General features: G+C 41.3%; 1 protein-coding gene across 4 annotated transcripts in view; it reads left to right on the top strand.

Moving 5' to 3' along the window:
* LOC139346558 (E3 ubiquitin-protein ligase HECW1) overlaps positions 1-22,446 on the top strand; it is a 90,484-nt gene that overhangs the window by 46,564 nt on the left and 21,474 nt on the right. For 2 of the 4 annotated variants that reach the window (XM_070985687.1, XM_070985686.1), the window contains 6 exons: positions 7,408-7,550; positions 7,962-8,062; positions 8,590-9,593; positions 9,951-10,524; positions 16,374-16,472; positions 21,229-21,382. In XM_070985687.1, the coding sequence (XP_070841788.1) occupies positions 7,408-7,550; positions 7,962-8,062; positions 8,590-9,593; positions 9,951-10,524; positions 16,374-16,472; positions 21,229-21,382 (2,075 nt within the window). The remainder of the gene's footprint in view (positions 1-7,407; positions 7,551-7,961; positions 8,063-8,589; positions 9,594-9,950; positions 10,525-16,373; positions 16,473-21,228; positions 21,383-22,446) is intronic. The other 2 variants (XM_070985689.1, XM_070985688.1) reach the window with 1 other exon arrangement.

Raw genomic sequence — 22,446 nt, 5'->3', positions numbered from 1 at the left:
GTATTGTGCTTCTCAACAGCGCACACTCCTTCCTCCTCCCAGCCTCTCTTCTCTCTCGCTCCTGTACAATTTCACCGTCTTTATTGAGTTTGTCCCGCATCCTCCTCTCACAAACACACACTTTTGCTCCGTCTGCTCCCTTCTGGCTCATCTTGTAAATTATTCACTCCAACTCCTTTTCATCCTCCTCCTTTATCACCCTGCACACTGATTCCCCCAGCCCAGCCTTTCTTCCTCTCCTCTGCTCATTTTTCTATCTTAGCAACACAATGTCATTTCATTTCAGTCCATGCAACCAGCTGCACTTTTGAAATTCCAATGCGCTCTTTCCCTCATTTCACTCCCTTTTCTTGCACCGTTATTCCCCCATTCATGCCTCCTTTTATCTCTATTCATCTGTCCTTGAGCTCTAGAAATTAAAATTGAAATTAAATATCACAAGAACAAACACATCAGAAAACCAAACACAGCCAATAAGTCACTGACTGCAATGCTGGTTAATGGACAACTCAGTTTCAAGGTTATCAGAGGACAGCAACTAAAATCTACTATAGCAGCTAAAGCAAATAAAGCAAGTCACTATGACCACGGCTGCCATCATTCCAAAACATGGCTGCTGTCTTTTAGCAGCCTAACTTCTTTGGACCAGGCTAAGAGACCTCATGAGATCTCTCAAAGGCAAGCATTTTTTAGCCCAGAGAAAAATGATGTATTGAATAGTTTTTACTCTTGAGTAAAAAGTAAAAGTCATGTGTTTTTATATAAGGGCCATACTGGGATGTTGCCTCAGCTTCAGGCTTGCTCTGTACCACAGCAGAGCCCATCTGGTGCTGTAAAGAATTGTTTCAGGAGGTTCACTAAAGCACAATGCTCAGATGTTTATACATTTATGAAGCCATAAAAATACCTTCCATAAAGGTCTTTGCAACACCATGTGTTAGAAATGTTCTCAACCAAACAAAATCAGTGTAAAGAAAGCCCTCCAGGTACATATGAAATGGTCCAAGTCGGTAATGGTAAATTCTTCATTATATTTACATCAATATATCAATTTCATAATAATAATGCAAGTGTTGATGTAGAGAGTTTCTAAATTTTGCCGTATAACAGATACCCATAGATACGGAGTCAGTTTGCTGACTTTATCTTCATCATGTGTGCTACTGGTTCAATAGCTTAGCATTTAAGCTAAATGCTAAAATGCATTAGTTTTGCATGAGGCAATTATCAACCAATAGTAGTCAGTCAGGTAACGCATTACAAAAGTAGCATGTTACAGTAATAATTTACTTTTTTACAGTAACAATGTAATATAACATGTTACTAATTATCTTTCTGTAATATTCTTACAATTACATTATCACCTAATGCGTAATCGTCAGCTGTTGAGTGTTCAGCAGCTATCAGTAACTGCATGAAAACATTTTTTAAATGGTCTTCAACATATGAGATTTTAAGAAATGTAATGAAGGCATTGGTCTGAGGTCAGAGTAGATCATTACGGCTGGAAAAAAAATTGGCAGAATGGTGCATCACATAGGCATAGACAAGGCTACTGTAGAGTCAACAAATGAAAATACATCCATGTCAGTGGAACAATGCCAATATCACATCTACTGTAGAAAGCACCAGTGCATATCAGTCAGCCCAGCGACATCCATATCCAGTATAGGGATGCACCGATCCGCTTTTTTCACCTCCGATATTGATACCGATATCTGAGGTTTAGTCATTGGCCAATACCAATCCGATACCGATACAGAAAAACAGCGCTGAATTACCTAACAAATGGTATTTCTCATTGTGTGGAAAAGACTGGGATCATTCTTTTGTGCATCAGACTTAACTTAAACATTTCTTTCCTATTTTTTAAATGGGGACGAGGGTCTGATCTCATAAATGACACATACATTCATACAAATAAAAACATTTATTTAATTTAGCATTTCTTAGTGCAAGTGTGTGTGTGTGTGTGTGTGTGTGTGTGTGTGTGTGTGTGTGTGTGTGTGTACGTGTGTGTGTGTACGTGTGCGTGCGTTGTGTCTGTAACCCCTGCCCCTTCCCCTCCTGCTCAGTGCATACACACTGAAGCCACCACACATCATGTAGTGGACCAGTAACGTGCGACTTGAACAGAAAAAAAGTCGAGAAAAAAAATAAATAAATAAATAAAAAACAAAGCTCCGGCTCCCGGGCAGGAGACGGCTTCGATCGTTCACTTCAAAGAGCAGCTCTAAGAGCAGTTTCATCCACGACCGACGCATCACTAATTCCTTTACCTGTTCCACTGTTATAAAAAATAGCGGCGCAACTTGGTGGGCGTTATCCTGCTAATTTCCCTGCATGAGAAATACAAGGTGTGGCGTGTGAGCATGTGAACGGGTTGCAATGCGTGAGGCTTCAGAGCTTTGTGGTTGTGCTATAACTTGGATAACCCCTTGGAACATTTACTGCGCAGGTATTGCAAGTAGCCGTCGAGTTTGTAGGCTTAGGTAGTTTGAAAAAGTTCCTGATAGCCAATCCTTTCACTTGCTTCATTTTGAAAACATGCGGTCCACATCATGTGTGCTTCAGCACTGCGTGTTGCCTGCGCATGAAGCCCCTCACAGCCCCTATAGCATAGCATTAGGCTGAATAGATTGGCCCCTATGTATCGGGCCCAATGTCACCGAATCCCAGTCTAGAATTTTCTTCAATATCGGGACCGATACCATACCAGTATCGGATCGGTGCATCCCTTATCCAGTATCACTGCCCTAAAATATGACGAAACACAAACAACTGAAGAACGTTAATGTTACCATTAACAAAAGATGAATCAGCCTTGCCTGTAGATGTTTAGAGGTGAAATGTCCATATTTGAGAAAAAGTAATACACTCTTACTACTAAATACTGTGATAATTTACAAGGTACATCATACACTTCAAAGTACAAAGCACTGTAGAGTTCCTTTTTTTTTTTCTCAGTACGATATGCAGCAGGCAGCGGTTGATGCTTGGACGGATGTCAGGGAGGAAGGGCCAAATCAAAACAGTTAGGATGAGGAATCAGAGCAGGCAGCCACTGTAGAAGAGGAACGAGGGGAATCTGAGGCAGAGCAAATTGACACTTAGACTGAACCACATCAGCCGAATTTCAAGTTCACTGAGGCATGCACGTTTTTGAGTCATTTTAGAATCAGGCGAAGAGGATTTCTTTATTTATCTTTAGCTTAGGTAACCTTTTTTGGACAGTGTGTGTTTGTTCCATGTACATTTGCATTGTATTGAATTTTTTTTGGGGTGGCCACTGCATTAATGGGTGAAACTAGAAACCATCACAAAAATGACAATTTGTGTGAAGCTGGCTCTGTCGAGAGAGCAGCACATTCTGCTCTGCCTAGGTTGCAAAATATAGATAAATCTGTTTATTTAGTGCCTTTTTTGGCCAACAACCTTCCATTTACATGCATATTGTTGAGAAAATAGACTTGAGTATAAATAAATGCTTCAGGTCACGGTTGCGCCTGTGAGACACAGCTGAAATGCGAGGCAGCACAGAGCCGAGCACACAGCTGCATAGAGAGAGTGTGTGTGTTGCGTGAGACATGTGAAGAGGAAAAAACGCTTCTGATAAAGAAACATATCTCATGTCATGAGGCCAGCTAACATTGCCATAGACAGTAGCATTACTATGACAAACCATGACTGTAAAATATAGACAAATATACCATATTTCTTCTTACTTTCAAATAAAAGCAATTAATATAATCTGATATATTACATTTTCACATCTACATCTACATCTAGAATATACTGTTCACCTAATTTTTAAGATTCTATCCTACAGAAATTTTTATCTTGTATACAGTTGACGTTTTAAGGTTTATTTATTTTTTATTCTACAACACATGGCTGCTCAACATGATGTATTCCCTTTACGCTGCACACAAAAACCAAAAACTGTTATTTATGGTGGAGTGTGGAGGATGAATTAAGGAGTCTCATAGCCTGAGGAAAGACACTGCTGGCTGCACCTCTTGAAGTAGAACAGCAGGACACTTGCTGGATTTTCTTCCTTTTTTTTAATGCCAATGCTTGGTCTAGTTGGTTTTGCTTTTTACACCCAGTGTAAGCATATTATTCTCCACGTTATACCAATAACGTGCAACTTCCAGTTACAGTATGTCTTTCACTGAGCTGCCATCAGCAAGGGTCTGCAGTATGCTACAGGTGCAGGTGTCTTCCGTTGTCTTTTTGATTTTTTGTAAATGAATGATATGTGAATTTAACCTGTCACACTCTAAGTGGGATAATGTTATCATACCTCTGGTTTCTGCTGCAAAGGGATGGGAGGATGACCTAAGGAACTGCTTTCTGATAACGTACAGTAGCATATTTAGCTATGTTATTGATTCTAGCGATGGTGAACTGAATGCACAATGTTCTGAAGCTCATCATTGCTTCCACAGTAAAGGTCAGGCATGTTTTATTAAAGGAGATATGACACAACCTTGTCTATCTGAATTCAGACATCGGACCAAGTCGGCTCTTTTGGATTTGCCCTCTTGTACAAGGAGATGGAAGCTACCGTCGCTGGCAGGAATAATTTTCAGTTTGTATTCAACATAGTTTTGTTTAAGCTGCCAGCTTAGTTAAGGTTGATTGTTAGTGAAGCCACAAACTGCAGAGCTTCTCCCTGAAGATTGTGACATTTTAGCCAACACTTTGCTAATTAGTCTGTTCTTGCTGACAGAGGCCACTTTTTCAGGTCGTCTTCACATCCCTTGGTAGTGGAAGGTACAGTCAGTATCCCATTAAGGGTTTGCCTTTAAAGGTTTGTCAAAGGTAGCCATAAGCCAGGGTCACACCAATAATTCACAAGGTATCATGGGGCTAGGGATAATATGGATAAACCACTCTAAGCATCCAGCAGTCACTTATCAAAGCCAGTGACTAGCAGACTGTGCTTTGCAGTGATATGCGTTCTGCGTATATTTTTGAAAGGTTGTACCAATATGCATATGATTGGATTAAAGATGCAGTTCATCTTATAATTAGTGCCAATATTCATTTGACCATTGAGAATTTGAATGGCAGAAATGTAGAACGCTTTACTTCATGGACTTTACCGTGTTTCTGTCTGAATTATATTTTGGTGATAGTGGAAACTTTGGAGGATTGGACAGTTAAAGTTCTATCCTGAAGCAATGTTTAAGAGGCTTGGACAGTGATCAGACCGAAGCTGACGGAGACAGATAGAGCGAGAGAGACGGGGACAGGGAATGGGAGGAGATAATTTATTTAATCCAAACTAAAAGCACAGACATCTCTAATTAGCTTGGAGAAAGAAGAATAAACCCGAAATTAAGCAGGTCCAATCATAGAGAGATATTTTAATCCAGCATAACACTGTAGCTTCAATAAAAGAAACCATCAGGTGGCAGGAAGAAGAGATGTGAGGGTCACATTTTACAAGTGACAGTAAGTAAAGTGAAATATGTGGTGAATTCATGATGGAAGCTTCCAGACGCAAAGAGATTTAGAATAATGCATTTGTTTGCATTATTGTGTACAGGAGTGTCTATTTGGTCAGTATTGGTCTCATCGTGTTCATCTTGACTGTTAGGTGCTGAAGGATGTAAGAGCTGATTTTCCACAGTCATCTGCTGAAGGGGAAAGTTTCTCTGCACTCACCTTAAATCTCACTTTATGTCACATCACAGCTACATTGAAGCCATCACAGACATAGTCCAGTATGCACTTTACACAAGCACGATGTGGAAACGTGACACTTCCAGTCTACATGCACTGAGCAAGTAGGAGATGTTTTGTATCCAGCACTGTTCAGAGATTCTGGATTTTTCAATGAGTGAGAAGGATGAGATGTGATTTTTAACAAGGATTCAACTTTAGCATTTTTGTGTATTAAAACATGTCTCAGCCTAAGTCAGCACTGATTCTTTAGCCAGAGGGAGCATGACTCTATGAATGGCAGTGGTAGCTTTCAAATTATTTGAATGGATTGCCATTGAAATCAGGTTCAGACATTCATGTTGTCATCGTGATGAATTTTCATCATCACAGTGCTGTCTTAACTTTTCATTTAGTGCCACCATCAAGTTCATATTTCAGTTCACTGACTTTTAGCAATACTGACCTTATTAAGTGGATTAGGAATCAACCACATGTGACCACCACATTATTTGATATGTAGTCCACAGTAAAGGTTCTTCAGCATTATGATAATTCAATTGGTGTTTCCGCTATCAGTGTGTCTGTTCCAGTGTTCACTGAGTAACAGTGAGCTGCCTCAGCAATATTTAGCCTCGTTTCAAAAAGTTGTATGGAATGAGGTTAGGGTTGGGCGATATGACAGTATATAGAAATGTAGAGATATGGCCTTACGCTTTCCCCCGTGGGCTTATCCCTTCAGCCATATTTACACACTGTCATTCACAGTGTATGCACTGCTACCCTGCTACACAGTGAGTGATATGTATTCTATAGGCTATATATTTGGGGTGGCCATTGTGATGAAATAATCCAGCTGCCTCACAAGGTCACATGCTTTGGGTAGCAGGATTGAGCATGACAGCTGGTGGTAATAATGCACATCTGTTGCATTTCAGTTGTTCTTATTTGGAAGACCAGTTAGACAAAACAATCCATGGGTTTGGATATTTGTCAGATGTCACTGCACACGAGTAAACAAACAAAATGCACTGTTTAAGTTACAAAGTAATCTACCTGGAAGCCAGATGGCAGTGCATTGCATTGTGGCAAAAGTCAGGTTGAATTTCTTTGCTCAGTGACCCAGCAGGTTTTTTTCTAGAGCCCTCTGTCAGTTACTCTGCTGCATCCACAAACTGGCCTCCTTCAAGTGAATGAGGGGCTGGGTTTTTTCAAACATGGTTAAAGTTGTCCTGAACATGGTCAGTCACGTGGCATTACCTGCTGAAAATTACTGTTATTATTGTCATTGTTAGCATGTTAGCCTGCTGGCATTAGCAGTTACAGTAGCTCAAAGCACTTATTTACAGAAGTACAGCCTCACTAAGTCGCTAGCATGACTGTACAGTGTAGACTGACACTTGTTGGAAAATATGTAACCAAGACCAAAACTTTCCCAAACATTAACCAAGTGCTTTGAGTTGCTCAAACACATTCATAAATATAGGAATCTTTCTTTACTTATTAATCTTATTGGATATTGTCAGAAAACCAACTGAAATGCATACAGGAGTGTAGAGTATTTTATCATTGGTTGAATGTTTCCAGATACATTGGTGTTGTAGTTGGTAATAGTTTGAAACAGATATTATGGTCCAGCTGTAGTGCATACACAAATATCAAACATCATCCAAATCCAACAACACTGAGTGGATAATCCTTACGATGCTCTTTCCTCTGTGTCTGTTCCTCCAGAGATTTAACTTTGTGTCTCTGCCCACTGACGTCCTGGAGATCGAGGTGAAGGATAAGTTTGCCAAGAGTCGGCCAATCATCAAGCGCTTCCTGGGGAAACTCTCTGTCCCGGTCCAGAGGCTGCTGGAAAAGCATGCCATTGGGTAAAACACACAGATCATACACATTAATGCAGAGGTTTTTTTGTCATTTGAAGTTGAGTGCAGTGGGACTGTGTTTGTCATCAGTCCAAATATCACTCTCATGCTTGATGTTTCACGTCCATAGAGCTGTGGAAGTTTGTCCCCATACACAATCCCCCACAGAGAATTGATGAGATGAAGGATGTCGGTGGATGTAGCCAGTTAAATCTAATGTGACCACCTGCTATGATATCATTAGCTATCTGCACAGGCACCTTGCATTTCCTTTCATGCAGGTTCTTGCTTGTCAAAATAGATATCATAGCAAATTCTGCATTTTTCAGTCTGTCCCATTGTCCCCCTATCTCTCCCTGCACTTCTAGTTTACACACTCTTCTCTTTTTTCTGTCTGTCACTGTCTTTCGTCTGCAGGGATCGAGTAGTGAGTTATTCACTGGGTCGCAGGTTGCCAACAGATCATGTCTGTGGCCAGCTGCAATTCCGCTTTGAGCTGACCTCTTCTATTCACCCAGGTACATAAGGTGTCATGCCACTGAGCAGCATGGACAGACATATGGGACAGATGTTATCAATCCTGCTACCTCTCAAGTTATCTCTCTGTCTAGCAGTGGTTCTTAACTGGTCTTTCTTCGGGACCCATCATCACCCCATCATGACAAGCCATGACCCAAGAATAGACAGCATAAAAAATCCCCTTCAAAATAAAAGCACAGGTTTTGGGGGTTTTTTTTAAGCTTTTCTTTTTAAAGACCAGTTGAGAATCACTGCTCTGTAGGAAAATTGCATAAACTTTTTGCCATTGAGATTGGTTCCTTTAGTATAGACTAACAAGAAGATGAATATTTGGAATAAAAAATGTCTCTACTCTTCAATTTTGATCTTTTTTTAACTGTCCCTTGTGAGTCCAAAAATGTTAGGAGTGCAATTCTAAATTTGTCAACTCATGTCAAGAAAGTTAACAAAACCATATTTGAAGGCACCAACTTTGAAAAGTGAGTTTGGTGGATATTTATAACATCTATGTGTGTTCTTTTCTTAGATGATGAGGAGATCTCTCTGGTCATAGAGGCAGCCTGTCCTGAGGGGGAGAATGCAGCAAATGACAACCATACTGCCGGTGCACCTGACGATGACACGCTAAGTGTGGGACCGGACATGCCTGAACTCCCCCTGGATGCTCCTCCGGACCCTGAGACCTCTGCGCCACCGGCCTCCAGAGCAGAAGCCTCCACACCTGAAGAGGTCCAACCTGCTGAGAAGGAGGAGGCTGAGACAACGCCAGAGGTGGAGCAAGGAAACGTGGAGGAGGAGAGTACAGTGAGGGAGGAGCCCCCGGCCACAGAGCCCCCAGTGCAGCAGGAGGAGGGGGCCTTGGCTGAACAGCAGGAGGAGAACAGTAGACCAGAGGTGGAGGAGGGAGAAAGAGAGGAGAGGCAGCAGGTGAATGAAGAGGAGGAGCAGAGAGCAGAGTCTCTAACACAACCTGAGGAGGAGGTGACAGAAGTAGAAAAGGAGTTTGGGGAGGAAACACAGCCAAAGCCAGACTCTGACAGTCCTGCAGCAGCAACAACAAACAATGAGGCTCCAACTATGGAAGCACCCACAGAGGGAGACATCACATCCCAGGGGGCCCCTGTAGAACCAGCGGAGGGGGCCCCACAGGAGGTGACAGAGGGAGGTGAAAGAAGCTGTGTCCCCTGCACCTGCCAATCCCTCTTCTCAAACTACAACTCCCATGCTCCCTCACGGCGCAAAAACCGCCCTTGTTCCCTTCCGGTGTCAGAGCTGGAGACTGTGATCGCGTCGGCCTGCGGCGAGCCAGAGACACCCCGATCCCACTACATCCGGATTCACCACCTCCTCCACAGTCTCCCGTCAGCCCAACACAGAGCTCCCAGCCAGGACGAGGAGGAGCCCGGGGAGGGAGAGAATATAAGTATCACTCAAGATACCAGCTCCTCATCACCAACACTTAAAACCTCTAAGGCGGATGAGGGACAGGAAGATGAGGAAGAGGAGGATACAACCCAGTCTCCCTCTCAGGTACAACCAATAATGGACTTGCAGAGATGGGTAGAATAGCGCCAGCAAACACAGAGTTAAAATTAGTTGTTAAAATACTTATCTAATGCCTACATGATCGATTTCCATGAAATTTGGTACTGACATTCAAGCTCCTCTCAGGATGAAGCCCACTGACTTTAGTGATCCCACATTTCCTCTAGCCATCATTGGGTCTAAATTTAATTTCACTTTTATTTTGACCAAATACCTGCAAATTAGTTTTGCAGGCATTCCCATCAGCCTCAGCTGGACTTGTGTTTTGTGCTAATTAGCATATGTTAACATGCTTAACCAAGATTGTGGACATTTTGCCCATTTGTCTGTGTATTCCTGCAGGTTCCAGAGTGTCCAGGCCCCTGCTGCCGTCGCTCCCTGCCCCGCAGCCTTTCCATTGAACGGCTCTCTGAGCTGAACCAACTCCTGGAAGGTGAGGGAGTAGGACATGCAGCGATCAGAAGGATCTCTCCCTCCTGTCTGGAGAGCGAGGAGGGGGATTCCAGTAATGGAGGAGGAAGAAGAGTTGGGGGAAGCACCCATAGAGCTCCAGGTGAAAACGAGTGTGAGTTTTGCGACACGTCCTGCTACAGCACCTCCTGCTACAGCACTTCCTGTTACAGCACGTCATGCTACAGCAACTCAGGCTACGAGGGGAGGAACCGCTTCTGCAGCCACACCCGCCTCTCCTCAGTGGACAGCAACAGACTCTCTGGCAGCACCGTGTTCTCCTCCCAGGATGAAGATGAAGATGAGGAGAGCGCCTTTGAGTCGGTACCCGATGTCGGCCACTCGCCAGAGGGCCAGGAGGTGGTCGGGGCTGGAGGAGAGAGGAGGACGGCAAGGTGGAAGGAGGCCAGGAGAGGAGAGCAGGGGGAGCCAGCTGTGGCGGGGCCCAGCGATAGGACCAGCTTCGGTAAGACAGAATATTACTTTCTTATTGCTTGTTTGCTGGAGTCTCAGCTTCAGAATTTGAATGTATTTGAGATGGAATGTGATAGGCCGACATGTTTTCAAATGAAATGATTGGAATATTGAATGATGATGAAGTGCAGTTAATAATCCACAATTTGAGGAAGCCGCATTATTAACTGGCAAACTTAAACTGGCAGTAGGCAAGTTTTTGGCTTTCACATATCATTATGAATTAATGTTGAATGCATAATGTAGTGGCTGTAGAATAATGATACCAATGTCGTAAGCTTCACTTTCAATATGCAGTTTTCTCTGCCACCCGTTTCAGTCTTGGCTGTCAACGAATATTCTAAATTTGAATGTATAATTGAAATGTTAAAAAAAAAGACATTCGATTGTAAAAATTCATATTTGATAATGGAAAAACAAAAGCAGCGCTAACATGGCTGTTGTGTGAATCTAGGCTGCTACACTGAATGGATTACACTGCAGCCCATTATTTTATTTTTCTATTTTGTAGTGTGTAGGTATGTCGATTTTTAAAAGACATGACTATGTTGAAATAGATACACCTATACAAGTAGTGTGTCTCTCATTGTATTGGTTATGGACATAACGCGCAAAAATCAATACTCTAATGGTTCAAACCTTTAGGGGTTTTTTTGGAAGGAATAATCAAATGTCATTTTTGACGAATTTGAATAGCCCTAGTACAGGTACAGTAATTCCACCTGCCTTTATCCACAGCTTTATTTGAGAGCGTCCCATAAGTGACCGTCACAACCACATATCCTGCTGTTTTTATCTGTGCCTGGGTGCTGTCAAACTCTAAAAGAGGCAGCAGTTTTTTTTATTCAAATTAATAAATAATGACAGAGATGAAAAATGTATCAGGGAATTCACTATGAGATGAGATGTTGGGAGAGCATCCCTTGTACAAGCAAAGGTCATTAATTAATGGAAACCTATGTTCCAAAGCCCTCAAGCCTTTAACATTTAACAGATAAATGAGGCCAGAAATGTTACATATTTCACATGTTAAAATGGCCTAATAGGAGGTAAGCTCATGCTGACAAACATATGATCATACATATTGACGCATTTGATTCTTATTCCTAATTACACACAAGTTACAGATGGAATACCAGTAACGTTTCTAAAAATAAATGGAAATAAATGTTTGACTGGCCTTTCACCAGATATGGCATCAGGTTTTAGACTGTATTTGTACATTTTTACATGAAGACTGTTATAGACTGTGATAGAAAAGTAGGTCACATACAAACACACACACACACACACACACACACACACACACACACACACACACACACACACACACACACACACACACACACACACACACACACACACACACACAGTCCTGCAGAAAAAAATGAAATTTCCTTTCTCTGAAATGCAATCAGCACACTGCCAGACTCCTTGCCAGGTTTATTCTTTCAAATGCTTTTCTTTTCTTTTTCCCTTCCTGCTCCCATCAAAACACACCAGAACATACAAACTAAAGGTTTTTTCCATTTTCACACCTCAACGTTATGCTTATTCTCAGAATTGCCACGCATTTATTTTGCTTCATTATAAATCTAATCTGGTTCAGTCTTACTGTATTCATTTCAGATATTATTGATGTGATTCTTGATTGATTATGTATTTTAGATGACTACCTTGCATGTTTGTGGGAAGCACTTAATGTATTTGGTATTTTCAACCAAATATACATTCATATACAAGACATCATTTGTGCAACTTTGAGAGTTGATTCTACTCCCAATTTCAACTACCTCTCAATCCTGGAGTTTGTTTAGACCTCTGTATTGTAAAGTAGTTTCACAATCTATCTGCTGTGCTGAGTGTACAGTAAGACTCCCGTAAATCATAAATGGCAACTATTATGAATATTGGTCTAGGGAAGATCAGATTTGGGTCTTCTGTCTGCTTTAGTATGATGTAAACGTGGTAGAAGACCAAAATGCAGCAGAATAAACAAGGAAGCGAGTGAGTAATGCTGTGGTATGTTCTCAGTTGAAGCTATTTCAAGATATCTGCAGAGTGAGCGTCATTGGGTAAGTGTTATTTTTGGTTGAAATTGTTGGAGTCTGTGTTGGCCCTGTGGGCGTGTACTGGACAGCAGCTCTGCTGGAAAACAGGAGTGATAAGAGCTCTGTGCTCCAGTGTCAGCATACGCTTGCAGGACAGTCTGTCATTATGTCAAACATTTCCTGACCTCCATTCATTTAAGCCATTACCAGTTATTTATATTTATCAGCTCATCCAAATCCTTCATGTCACTAAAGCAAAAAATCACAAGATCTGCTGTACAAAGGGCAATAAATAACAAAATCATTTCATTTCCAGATCGCCCCTGATCACACACTGGACAAATTAAACTGTCTCCTTCCTTCGTAGCGTACTGAAACATTGAAATATGCAGAGGTAGAGTGCTCGCTCCAGTCTGGTTCTTTTTCTTTGAGCAATTCTAAAAACATAGTTTTCAGTAAAATACTCATATTTAAATTCACAGTAAGTGTCCAACCTTGATTTCTCACAGTTCTCACATTCTTAAGTTTCCAAACAATATTTAATATTAAGAAACATCATTGGTAGATATATAAAATGTTAAGAATTGATCATCAAACCCATGTTTACAACATCATTCATGTCTGTTATCCAGGGTCCATTTGTTGTTCATCCCAATGTGATATTCTTTTGGCTTGTCTGCTATCAGCAATGTTGATGAACTTATTATTATAATAGTAATAATAAACTTTATTTTTACAGCACAAATCATGCATAAAATGCAACAAAAAGTGCTTAACACAAAATCAAATAATGTCGCGTGATAAAACAATAAAAACAAGGAAGATAAAAAATAAAAGTAAAAAGAAATGACACTTAAGGAGAAAGCAATGTTAAAAAGATGTGTCTTAAGATTTCATTTAAAGGCATCAACAAATTTAGAGCTCTCAAAACCTTCAGGGAGGCTGTTCCAGAGTTGTGGAGCATAATTAACAAAGGCTGCCTCTCTGTACCTTTTGGCTCTGGCCTCAGGAACAATCAAGAGGTGTGAGTCAGAGGATCTAAGCGACCTGGCACGCACATATGATTTAACCATGGCAGACAGATCAGAGGGGGCAAAGCCATTCAGTGATTTAAAAACCAATACAAGCATTTTAAAATGAATTCTGTAACAGACAGATAATCAATGTAAAGATTTTAAGGCTGGAGTAATGTGGGCTCTCTCAGAACAGGTGCTGCCATACGAGCTGTAACTGACCAATAGCTTTCTTAAACACATCAGACAGAGTGTTACACTAGCTATTGATAGAACTGTAGTCATTCCAGCTTTCAGATATATGAAACTATCATCTGCATAATTATGGAAATCCATGTTACAAATTCTAATAATTTTGTGGTAACATATAGAGACTGAAAAGAAATGTACCTAAGATAGAGCCCTGTGGAATACCACGTCAGGTCTGAGAGGAGTGATCATCTATGGCCACGAAGAACTGTCGACCAGTTAGATAAGACCTGAACCATTGAAGAACTGTGTCAGAGAGACCAACCCAGTGCTCAGTCTGTCCAGCAGAATATCATGATCTGCAGTGTCTGACAGAGATCTAACAGAACCAGCACAAACAGCTTTTTCTCATCACGCTCTAGAGCTGTTTCTGTACTGTGCTGGGCCCTAAAACCAGACTGGAATGTTTCAAACACACTGCTGTCACAGAGGAAATCATTCAGCTGGTGAAGAAGCCATTTGTTTAATTTTGCCAAATCAATACTAAGAAATAGTGGTATTCAATAGTAATGTGGGTAGTATCATCATAATTCCACTCATTGCACTGTAGATTTGATCAATTTTAATTTTTTAAGTACATTTAAATATATAATATTGAGTCTTTAAAAAGACAGTGGCATAGCCATGCACAACTTTCAGGGTAAGGCTGTCTGTCAGAAGTATGTGAAGGTGGATGGTGACACCTGGACTGAGCTCAGCACATGTGTTTGGTATAAACAGCACCTGATGGTCCTCTTCTGTAGGTGACTTACACCTTTGAGAAACAGATGATGATATTATGCTGCTGATGTTAGTGCACAGCCTGCACTTATTTTTTCCTTTTGCTTCTACAACTCTTTGGTATGAGGCTGAAGTCATGTTGTACTGTAGCTGATGTGAAACCACCATTGCTGTTGAACATTGCTTCAGCTTTTGTGGCTTAAATCATGAAATTCTGGTCCACTGTGTTGTCGCGAGCAGAGCGTGTTAAAGACTTTTCTCCACCTAGTGTTTCTGCCTAATGTGGTTTGACTTCACATTTCTACCCGCTGTGATTACAGTGATGTATCAAGTCATGGGTAGATTTATGTCTGCTCATTTTTCAGTTGCTACAACAGTGTCCTTGGTGGTAATGTTTGTACCCAGTGGGGGAATGCTTCCTCATTAATGTGATAGCGCTGTATGGATTACATCTGCACCAGGCTGACTCCACTTGATTTTAGCACAGTCCCATTTCAAAGCATGTTGTGCATCGTTTCATTTAACATTAAAACACATTTTCCCTCATCCGGCACAATTAACGTTTTAATAGCAGATGGAAATGTTGCAAAGAGAGTGCGAATAGCCAGTGAGCATGCATCTTATAATGATGTGATGGGGAATAAGTTGAAGATTGTTTCGTGTTTGACATCATTGGTTCTCATGTTAGTGGCATGCAGGAGACAGCCGATCCATCTGAATTAGCAATTCCATCACAAGAAAGAATGTTCATATGCGACATTTCTGCAAAACTCTGTTCTGTACCGATGTTTTCAGAATTATTTCTTTCGACAATATCTGCACATGCAACAATGACTTTACACATGAAAAATGTCACTTGTAGTGATGAACACAGAGAATTATAATTAAATTCTGCAGTTCCCCTCAGTTTTGCAAAGTGTGTTCGCCTCTTTCAGTTCATTGTTTTGATTTTCAGCCCACAACTTCACTCTTTTGTTTCAGTCTCATTGCTCACACCAGCCTCATTTGTAACAGCAGGATGCAGCTGTGCTTCAGTGAAAAGGTTAAAAAACCCACCATACACTACCTGCTAAGCAGCAAACAGCAGACAGACACAGTCAGAGACTAGTTTGCGGACATTGTGGAGCTTTTAGCAGCTCAAAGGAGGGTGAATATTAGAACATTCATCAGGTGGACACAAACATAACTCCAAATGAATGATTATGTTGCTCTGAGTCTGCTGCAGGTGGGACTATGCAACTGTTTGCCAAAACATTCTATCAGCTTTATGAGGTGCTATGGTAAGGTACTATGTCAGTGTGTTTACAGCTTGTTCTGCTGCCCCCCTTGTTGCTAAAATAAATCAATTTTGAACTGCCTCAAGGTTGGATAAATGCTGTGGTTCTGCAGCATAAACTATGGTTATGGTTAGGCAAAACACAGAAAAAAATAAAACGCTTAGGGAAAGTTTCGGGAAAGGTTGTGGTTATAGTTATAGCAGATATTAACTCAATAAAGCTGTTGGTGCTACATGCCTTGTCCACCACCCCGACCTCCACAATTACCTCCCACCTTGCTAACATAAAGGGCACACTAATGCCTGCATTGGCACTCAGTGATCTATACAGCTTCACAATCACGTGCTGCAAAATTGCCCAATATGAAAATAATAGCTTGGGATACTATGGCTGGAATTACACAGTCAAGTGTGACAAAATAAGGAGTTTCCACATCCCAAGCATCTGGTCCTTTCCTAGTCTGACAGGTGGTATAGTGTATCCCCAGCCTTTTGGTAATTCATACCGTACTGTCTCTCTGATGTCCTGTAGGCTCAGGCTTCTCCCCTCCTGTTGGCCATCTTCCAGTCCTGCGACCCAGCCATGACCTAAACCATTTTCCTGCTGCCACTGACCAAGCCTTACCTCCAAGTAAGAACCAACACCTCCCAGTCTTACTCTGGAGTCACATCCCTACAGCTTGGTTTGCTTTGCTGAGTGTGGCTGTTTGTGTGTGTGTTTCAAGTGCATGCTGCCATGTATGTTTGCATTGCAAACATATTCCATCTCCTCTGTGTTTGCCCTCATCATCTCATCCTCCCCACTTGCACCCCATTTTTAGGTTTAAGGATATTCATCTTTATACTGCTCTGTGCTGCTTGGTGCATTGTTGGTTCTGCACTCAGTATTGGATGGCTGGTCTTCACTGATTTACAGCAGAAAGGTCAGCTGCTGGAAGGCTCAAACTCCACTTGGGTAGAGGACTGAAAATGTATACCCAAGTATAATCACTCCCATAAAAAATGACCCGTTGTGATATTTTTACAGGTCTGCAGGCCAGTGCAAAATAATGAAAAAACATCTCTTGTGGGTAAAACTACTGAAACCTATGACATAACATTAATGTTGATGTTGGCGCTACATTAGGGTGACTGCTGTCTAAAGCACCCCAATTTAAAAGCCCAACAGACCGCTAGCTGCAACATAAGTTACCATGATCATAACCAAATAATAATAAGCCATGATCAAATCATGATTTTAGATTTGGGTATTAAAGGTGTGGCCAGATGTAGCCAAGGATTGTTGCTGGAAGCTTCCTCTTGTTCTCGGTTTTGCTCCACCATCATCATCATCATCGCATCGTGGTCAAAAGACAGGCGGTGCTTCTTTTCCGTCCAGACAGCTGGCAACGTCGCATCAGTTTATGACCCTTAAAAATATGCCTGTCAACACCTCTGTCTGTATGTGTCACTCAAATCTGTTTTGTTCTTCTTCCTACAGTTGAATGTTTCTGCTTCTCTGTGCAGAATGATGTATTTCCAGAGTTTGACGAAGGCTGTTGTCACATTCATCTACTGAAAGTCTAAATTCTCTCTGTGGTCGCTGAAAATCCAGTTTTAACGAGCCCACAAGCTTGATTTGTGACACCACAACTAGTTTGGAAGACAATCCTGGTCCAATATTCAACTTACATGAGTGAGATGTGGCAACTTGAAGCTTCCAGTGCACAAACACTTAGGATGGACTGTAAAGTGAAGTCCTCTTCTTAACAGTTAAACTTTGGATCATTTCAGTTGCTAGCTTTTAACTACACGTTGAGGGGTGTTTTGGCTATCACCTGGAGCCCATGTTAATTGGGCAGTATATCAGGATGTGACATAAGGTACAGTAAGCAACAGGAAAGTGGAAAGTTTTGAAGAGAAACTGAAAGCGCTTGTTACTGGAGTTGTCTCGAATTTGTCAAAGGGGGTGGCTGCACTCTGAGACTTTAAAACCCCTGCCTCAGTGGACATACTGTTTAATCCTACAGGTACATATGAAGTGGGAATTCTACTAACAGCACTGGACAGCCAGTCTGATCAGAACCCTGCACTGTGCTGTGGGTACAGAGAAGTTATTACTGCCCAAAGTGATGAATTCAAAATAATTATTTTGTCAGACCAACAGTCATAGAAGTCCAAATGTTTTTAGTGTAAAAGGATATGAAATAGACAAACAGACCAACATGTTTTAGATTCCTGACAAATTACTTCAACAGTATTATTTTTCTTTCATTGCACAATTAAGAAATGCGACAGCCTTTGTTGATAGCAGTAATCATCTCCTACACAATATCATAAGACACAGTGTTCACTGAAGTTCATTCCTCCCTGACATGAAGTCTGTGGAGGTCAATCGCAGCACAATTTAGTCACTTTGCAGCAGATACAGTAAGCAGTGTTCAATCATCTGACACCATGAACTGGATCCACTTACAGCACAAGCAGACACATGACTACATTTATATTAAGTGACACTTTGTGTGAGCTGGAGAACAAGCCTGATCACAGTCACTGTCTCATTTCTATGGAGAGAGGAAACAGTGTCATTGTTAGATCACCTAAAACCTGACCCAAACCACCTTCAGCCTCATGAAATGCAGCAGGACTGACAGGAAGAGGCTGTGTGTGTGTGTGTGTGTGTGTGTGTGTGTGTGTGTGTGTGTGTGTGTGTGTGTGTGTGTGTGTGTGTGTGTGTGTGTGTGTGGGCAGAGGAGTCGTGACAACCAACAGAGGGTTTTTCTGTCCTGAGGAGGCAGTCTTCATCTTCCTCCTCCTCCTCCTCCTCCTCCTCCTTTAGCAGTTAGTCAGAGCTGGGAAAAGCTGCTACGGTCCTTGTTTCACACATTCACACTGCGGGTATTTTTGAGCCAAATGAAATTCTCATTGTGACATATCAGATAGCCACAACAACAACAACAACAACAACTACAGCTTTCCTGTTCCAATTCCAACCTGCCTCTGTCTCTGCCCTCTGCAGAACACATTTCATGACAAGAATTTAAATCCCCCCAAAACACTCAAGGGAGAAAACTTGACAAAAATGATAGAAATGACGCACAGCTTTGACCAACAGAAGCCTTCATTAATCAATTATCAAAGCAGGTCGTTAACTACAATCAAGGAATGGAATGGGCTAAAAACATGAGACTTGACCCCATACTGGGAAATGATGTGCAACTACTTCCCAAGAAATAGGAGCCCAGTTGGCCAGATGGTGGCGCTGTAGTTAAGATAAATAATTGCAGCACAAATATATAATATGTTTCCAATTTTGGAAAGGCTGCATGTTCAAGTCCACTTGAACCTAAAGCATCGAGCAGCATCAAGCTCATTCACGTTCACTCCTCCATGACACTGATATGTGGAGGTCAATCGCAGCACTGTCACTTTCCAGCAGATTCAGTAAGCAGTGTGTTCAGTCATATGACACCATGAACTGGATCCACTTACAGCACAAACAGACTGATGACTACACTTACATCAAGTGACACTTTGTGTTTGAGCAGGAGAACAAAGCCTGATCACAATCACTGTCCTCACAAAGGTGAACTGAGTCACATCAGCAGTTCTGTTTAAACAAGGAGTGAGACCAATCACACACTTTCCTCAACACAGAGTCTGCAGCATTTCAATAACTACGCTCTCAGAGTTCTGCCATTTGTCCCTCCTACATCTAATTTGAACAAAACTTGTTGGGAGACTTCAGGGGGTATCACAGGATGTCTCCAGTGACTTAAACCAGGATTTCTTAAAGGTATCTTGAGGTACAAGCAAATAAGTGATTGTCCACACCCATATGCACCAATCAGTATGGCCCTTCAGATTTAGTTTTTGGCACCCCCCATGGGTTGGGGTCAAAATGCTTTGGCGGCCATATTTCCAAATGAGTCCTGAAGGTATGTGCCCAGACTTATGATGGCTGGACAATTCCTTACGACCACCTTTCCGCTGAGCCTCCACCCTCGCGAAGCTTTTTCGTGATGTGTTTCGACAGATCTTGATCATTTGTAACAGAAAGGTGTATCTCAGTCCTGCAATGCTATGACACCCATTTTGGCATTGATACAGTCAAAATCCAACAAGTTCCATTCATTTTAGAGGCCTTTTTGTGGAGCACATTGAGTTGGACACAGTGTCAGGATTGGCCTTTCCAGTATCAAATTTCTGGGCCTTAATTACACCATCTGGCTGACTGGTAAACTCATGCATGTCATGGGCCGAGTTGCATGATTCTGTCTCATTCCAGAACATGGCAGTTTGAGCCGTGACAACAACAACAATAATAATAATAAACTGGCACAGACACAACCTAATGAATGCTAATGTTGGTCTGTGTAAATACTGTATGCAACTGTTCATTCAGACCTTTGATAAATTCATGAGGTGATAATATGTCAATGTGTTTACAGCTTGTTTTGCTGCCCCTAAGTGGATAAAATACATCAATTCATGCTGCTTTAAGGTTAGGTAAAATATTGCTGGATGTGTAAATAAGCAAATGTTACAAATTTGCAATGACGGCTTAACGAAGTGACAACAAGTTAGTGCTCATTGCAGAATGACTTGAGAAGAAAGAGATTTCTATCCAGTGATCCAAGATTGACTTGTTTTTGACATATTTTGTTTTCCTAAAGAGGGTCTTCTGTTATAGTAGAATTGACCCTAAATTGGTCTCATCCGTCAGTTTGCTGTGTTCATCAGTGGTGGACACCAACAGTGTTTCAGGCACTCTCACGCTTGCTGCTGTTGTGTTCCTGTAGTCAACTTTTCTTTATACATAATGTAGAGATAAACTTATTTTCTCCAGCCATGTGTTCCATAGGCTTGGATCAGACCACCAATCATCTTGTCAGAAAAGACCTGAAAGGCTTGGTGATCTTCAAGGCAGGCATCAGACCATGCACGAAGGGATTAGTCTTCCTCTCAGTTTTGGCTTTATGATGTACAGCATCAAAGAAGTGGGAAAATGCCCTGCCTCCCTATTTCTCTTTAAAGTAGAAACTCAGTCCTTGTTAGCGGATGGAAGCTAAATCAGTAAGATCTGGAACAAAACACTGTGTGTATGTGTCTCAGTACTGTAACTATATGAGAAAGTATATTGTGAATTGAAATAAACCAAATGAAAAAACCTTCAAATATAGCAAGAGAACAGTGTGTCACCTTGAAGAAGAAGATTTTTGTAGATACAGTCGACAGGAAGTGTTAGATCTCGTAATTAGGATTTTTTAAAACTCATCTGCAGAAAATAACAGGGACCAGCCAATTCAAACCAGGTCTTCAGCTTCATCTACCTGAGTGAAATACGACTGACACAGTGGGCTGCTTCACCTGGCTAATAACTTGTCTAATTGTCTCTGTTGCCACAGATTGGGAAGCTCGAATCGACAGCCACGGCAGAGTTTTCTACGTGGACCATGTCAACCGGACCACGACCTGGCAGAGGCCGAGCCACAGCAGCAAGTGTAACCACGGCATCCCCCGCTCAGGATCCACCCAGCAGATGGAGCAACTCAACAGGAGGTCAGACTGGAAGTACAGAGAGAGCGCTCCAGCTGTAATGATTGTCAGGCACTCGTGTGTCAACCAGTCGTCAGCAGCAATTGCAACTAAACTGAGAACGTTTGTTGGAGAACTGTATGTCTTCATTGGTCTGTGGCACTTGTTTAATACGGTAGGCTCGATCAGTCATGTGACATGCGGAGCCATACTGGACCACCACCGTTATCTGACAAAACCAGTCCATATTTGTTTCTCCTGAAGTACTAAATGAGTCTTTTTCTTACTTAAGCATGTTGTTATCTTGTTAAAACAACGTGCCAATTAATCATGTCATAGCGGGAAACATTCTTGCTTTAATGAGTTGCGGTGCTTTATTTAATGATGCAGCAGCACGCTGCTGTACAAAATAACATCGAATGAATTCAAATGAAATGAATATAATTTTAGAATACTTAAAACATAAAAACACAATTTAAGTGAGTGAGATCAGAACAACGCTGTCATTTTGGGTTTAGTTTGGAATTGCTACATTAAATTTCACTGTGTCATGTATGAAAACATAGAGCAGAGTCACGTCTATCACCCACGTATGTTTTCACTTACAAAGGATTTGACTTTGTTTATTGCTCTCGATCTACTTCTACACAGTTGCAAGAACAACACACACACACACACACACACACACATTCAGTATAACCAAAACAAGGACGACAGAGCTGAACAAAGATAAACAAACAAAAACATTTAACTATTTATGAACAAATAAGTCAGTGTAATGGACAACAATATACAGTGACTATAAATAGGTTTTGGAATAAATATTAAATGGGTAATGCAGTAACTTCCCTGAGTATGTGTATTTTAAGCTGTAATATAAATGACTTATCACGTGTCGGTGCAGTGGATGTTTCACTGTTAAAGCTTTATTGCACAGTGACTTTTTCTGGCATCACACGATGGATTTAACTGTCCACAGCTGATTAAAATGTCTGGTTTTATGTACTATATACTAAAATAAACACCGCGGGTTGAAAACGTATCATTCAATGTACATCAGATTATTGGTTTTAGTTGTTTTTGTCAAC

The sequence above is a fragment of the Chaetodon trifascialis genome, chromosome 18 (assembly GCF_039877785.1).
Source record: "Chaetodon trifascialis isolate fChaTrf1 chromosome 18, fChaTrf1.hap1, whole genome shotgun sequence".
In the NCBI taxonomy this organism is placed as follows: Eukaryota; Metazoa; Chordata; class Actinopteri; order Chaetodontiformes; family Chaetodontidae; genus Chaetodon; species Chaetodon trifascialis.
Note: the sequence above shows the minus strand (reverse complement) of the source record. Positions and strands in the feature narration are given on the sequence as shown.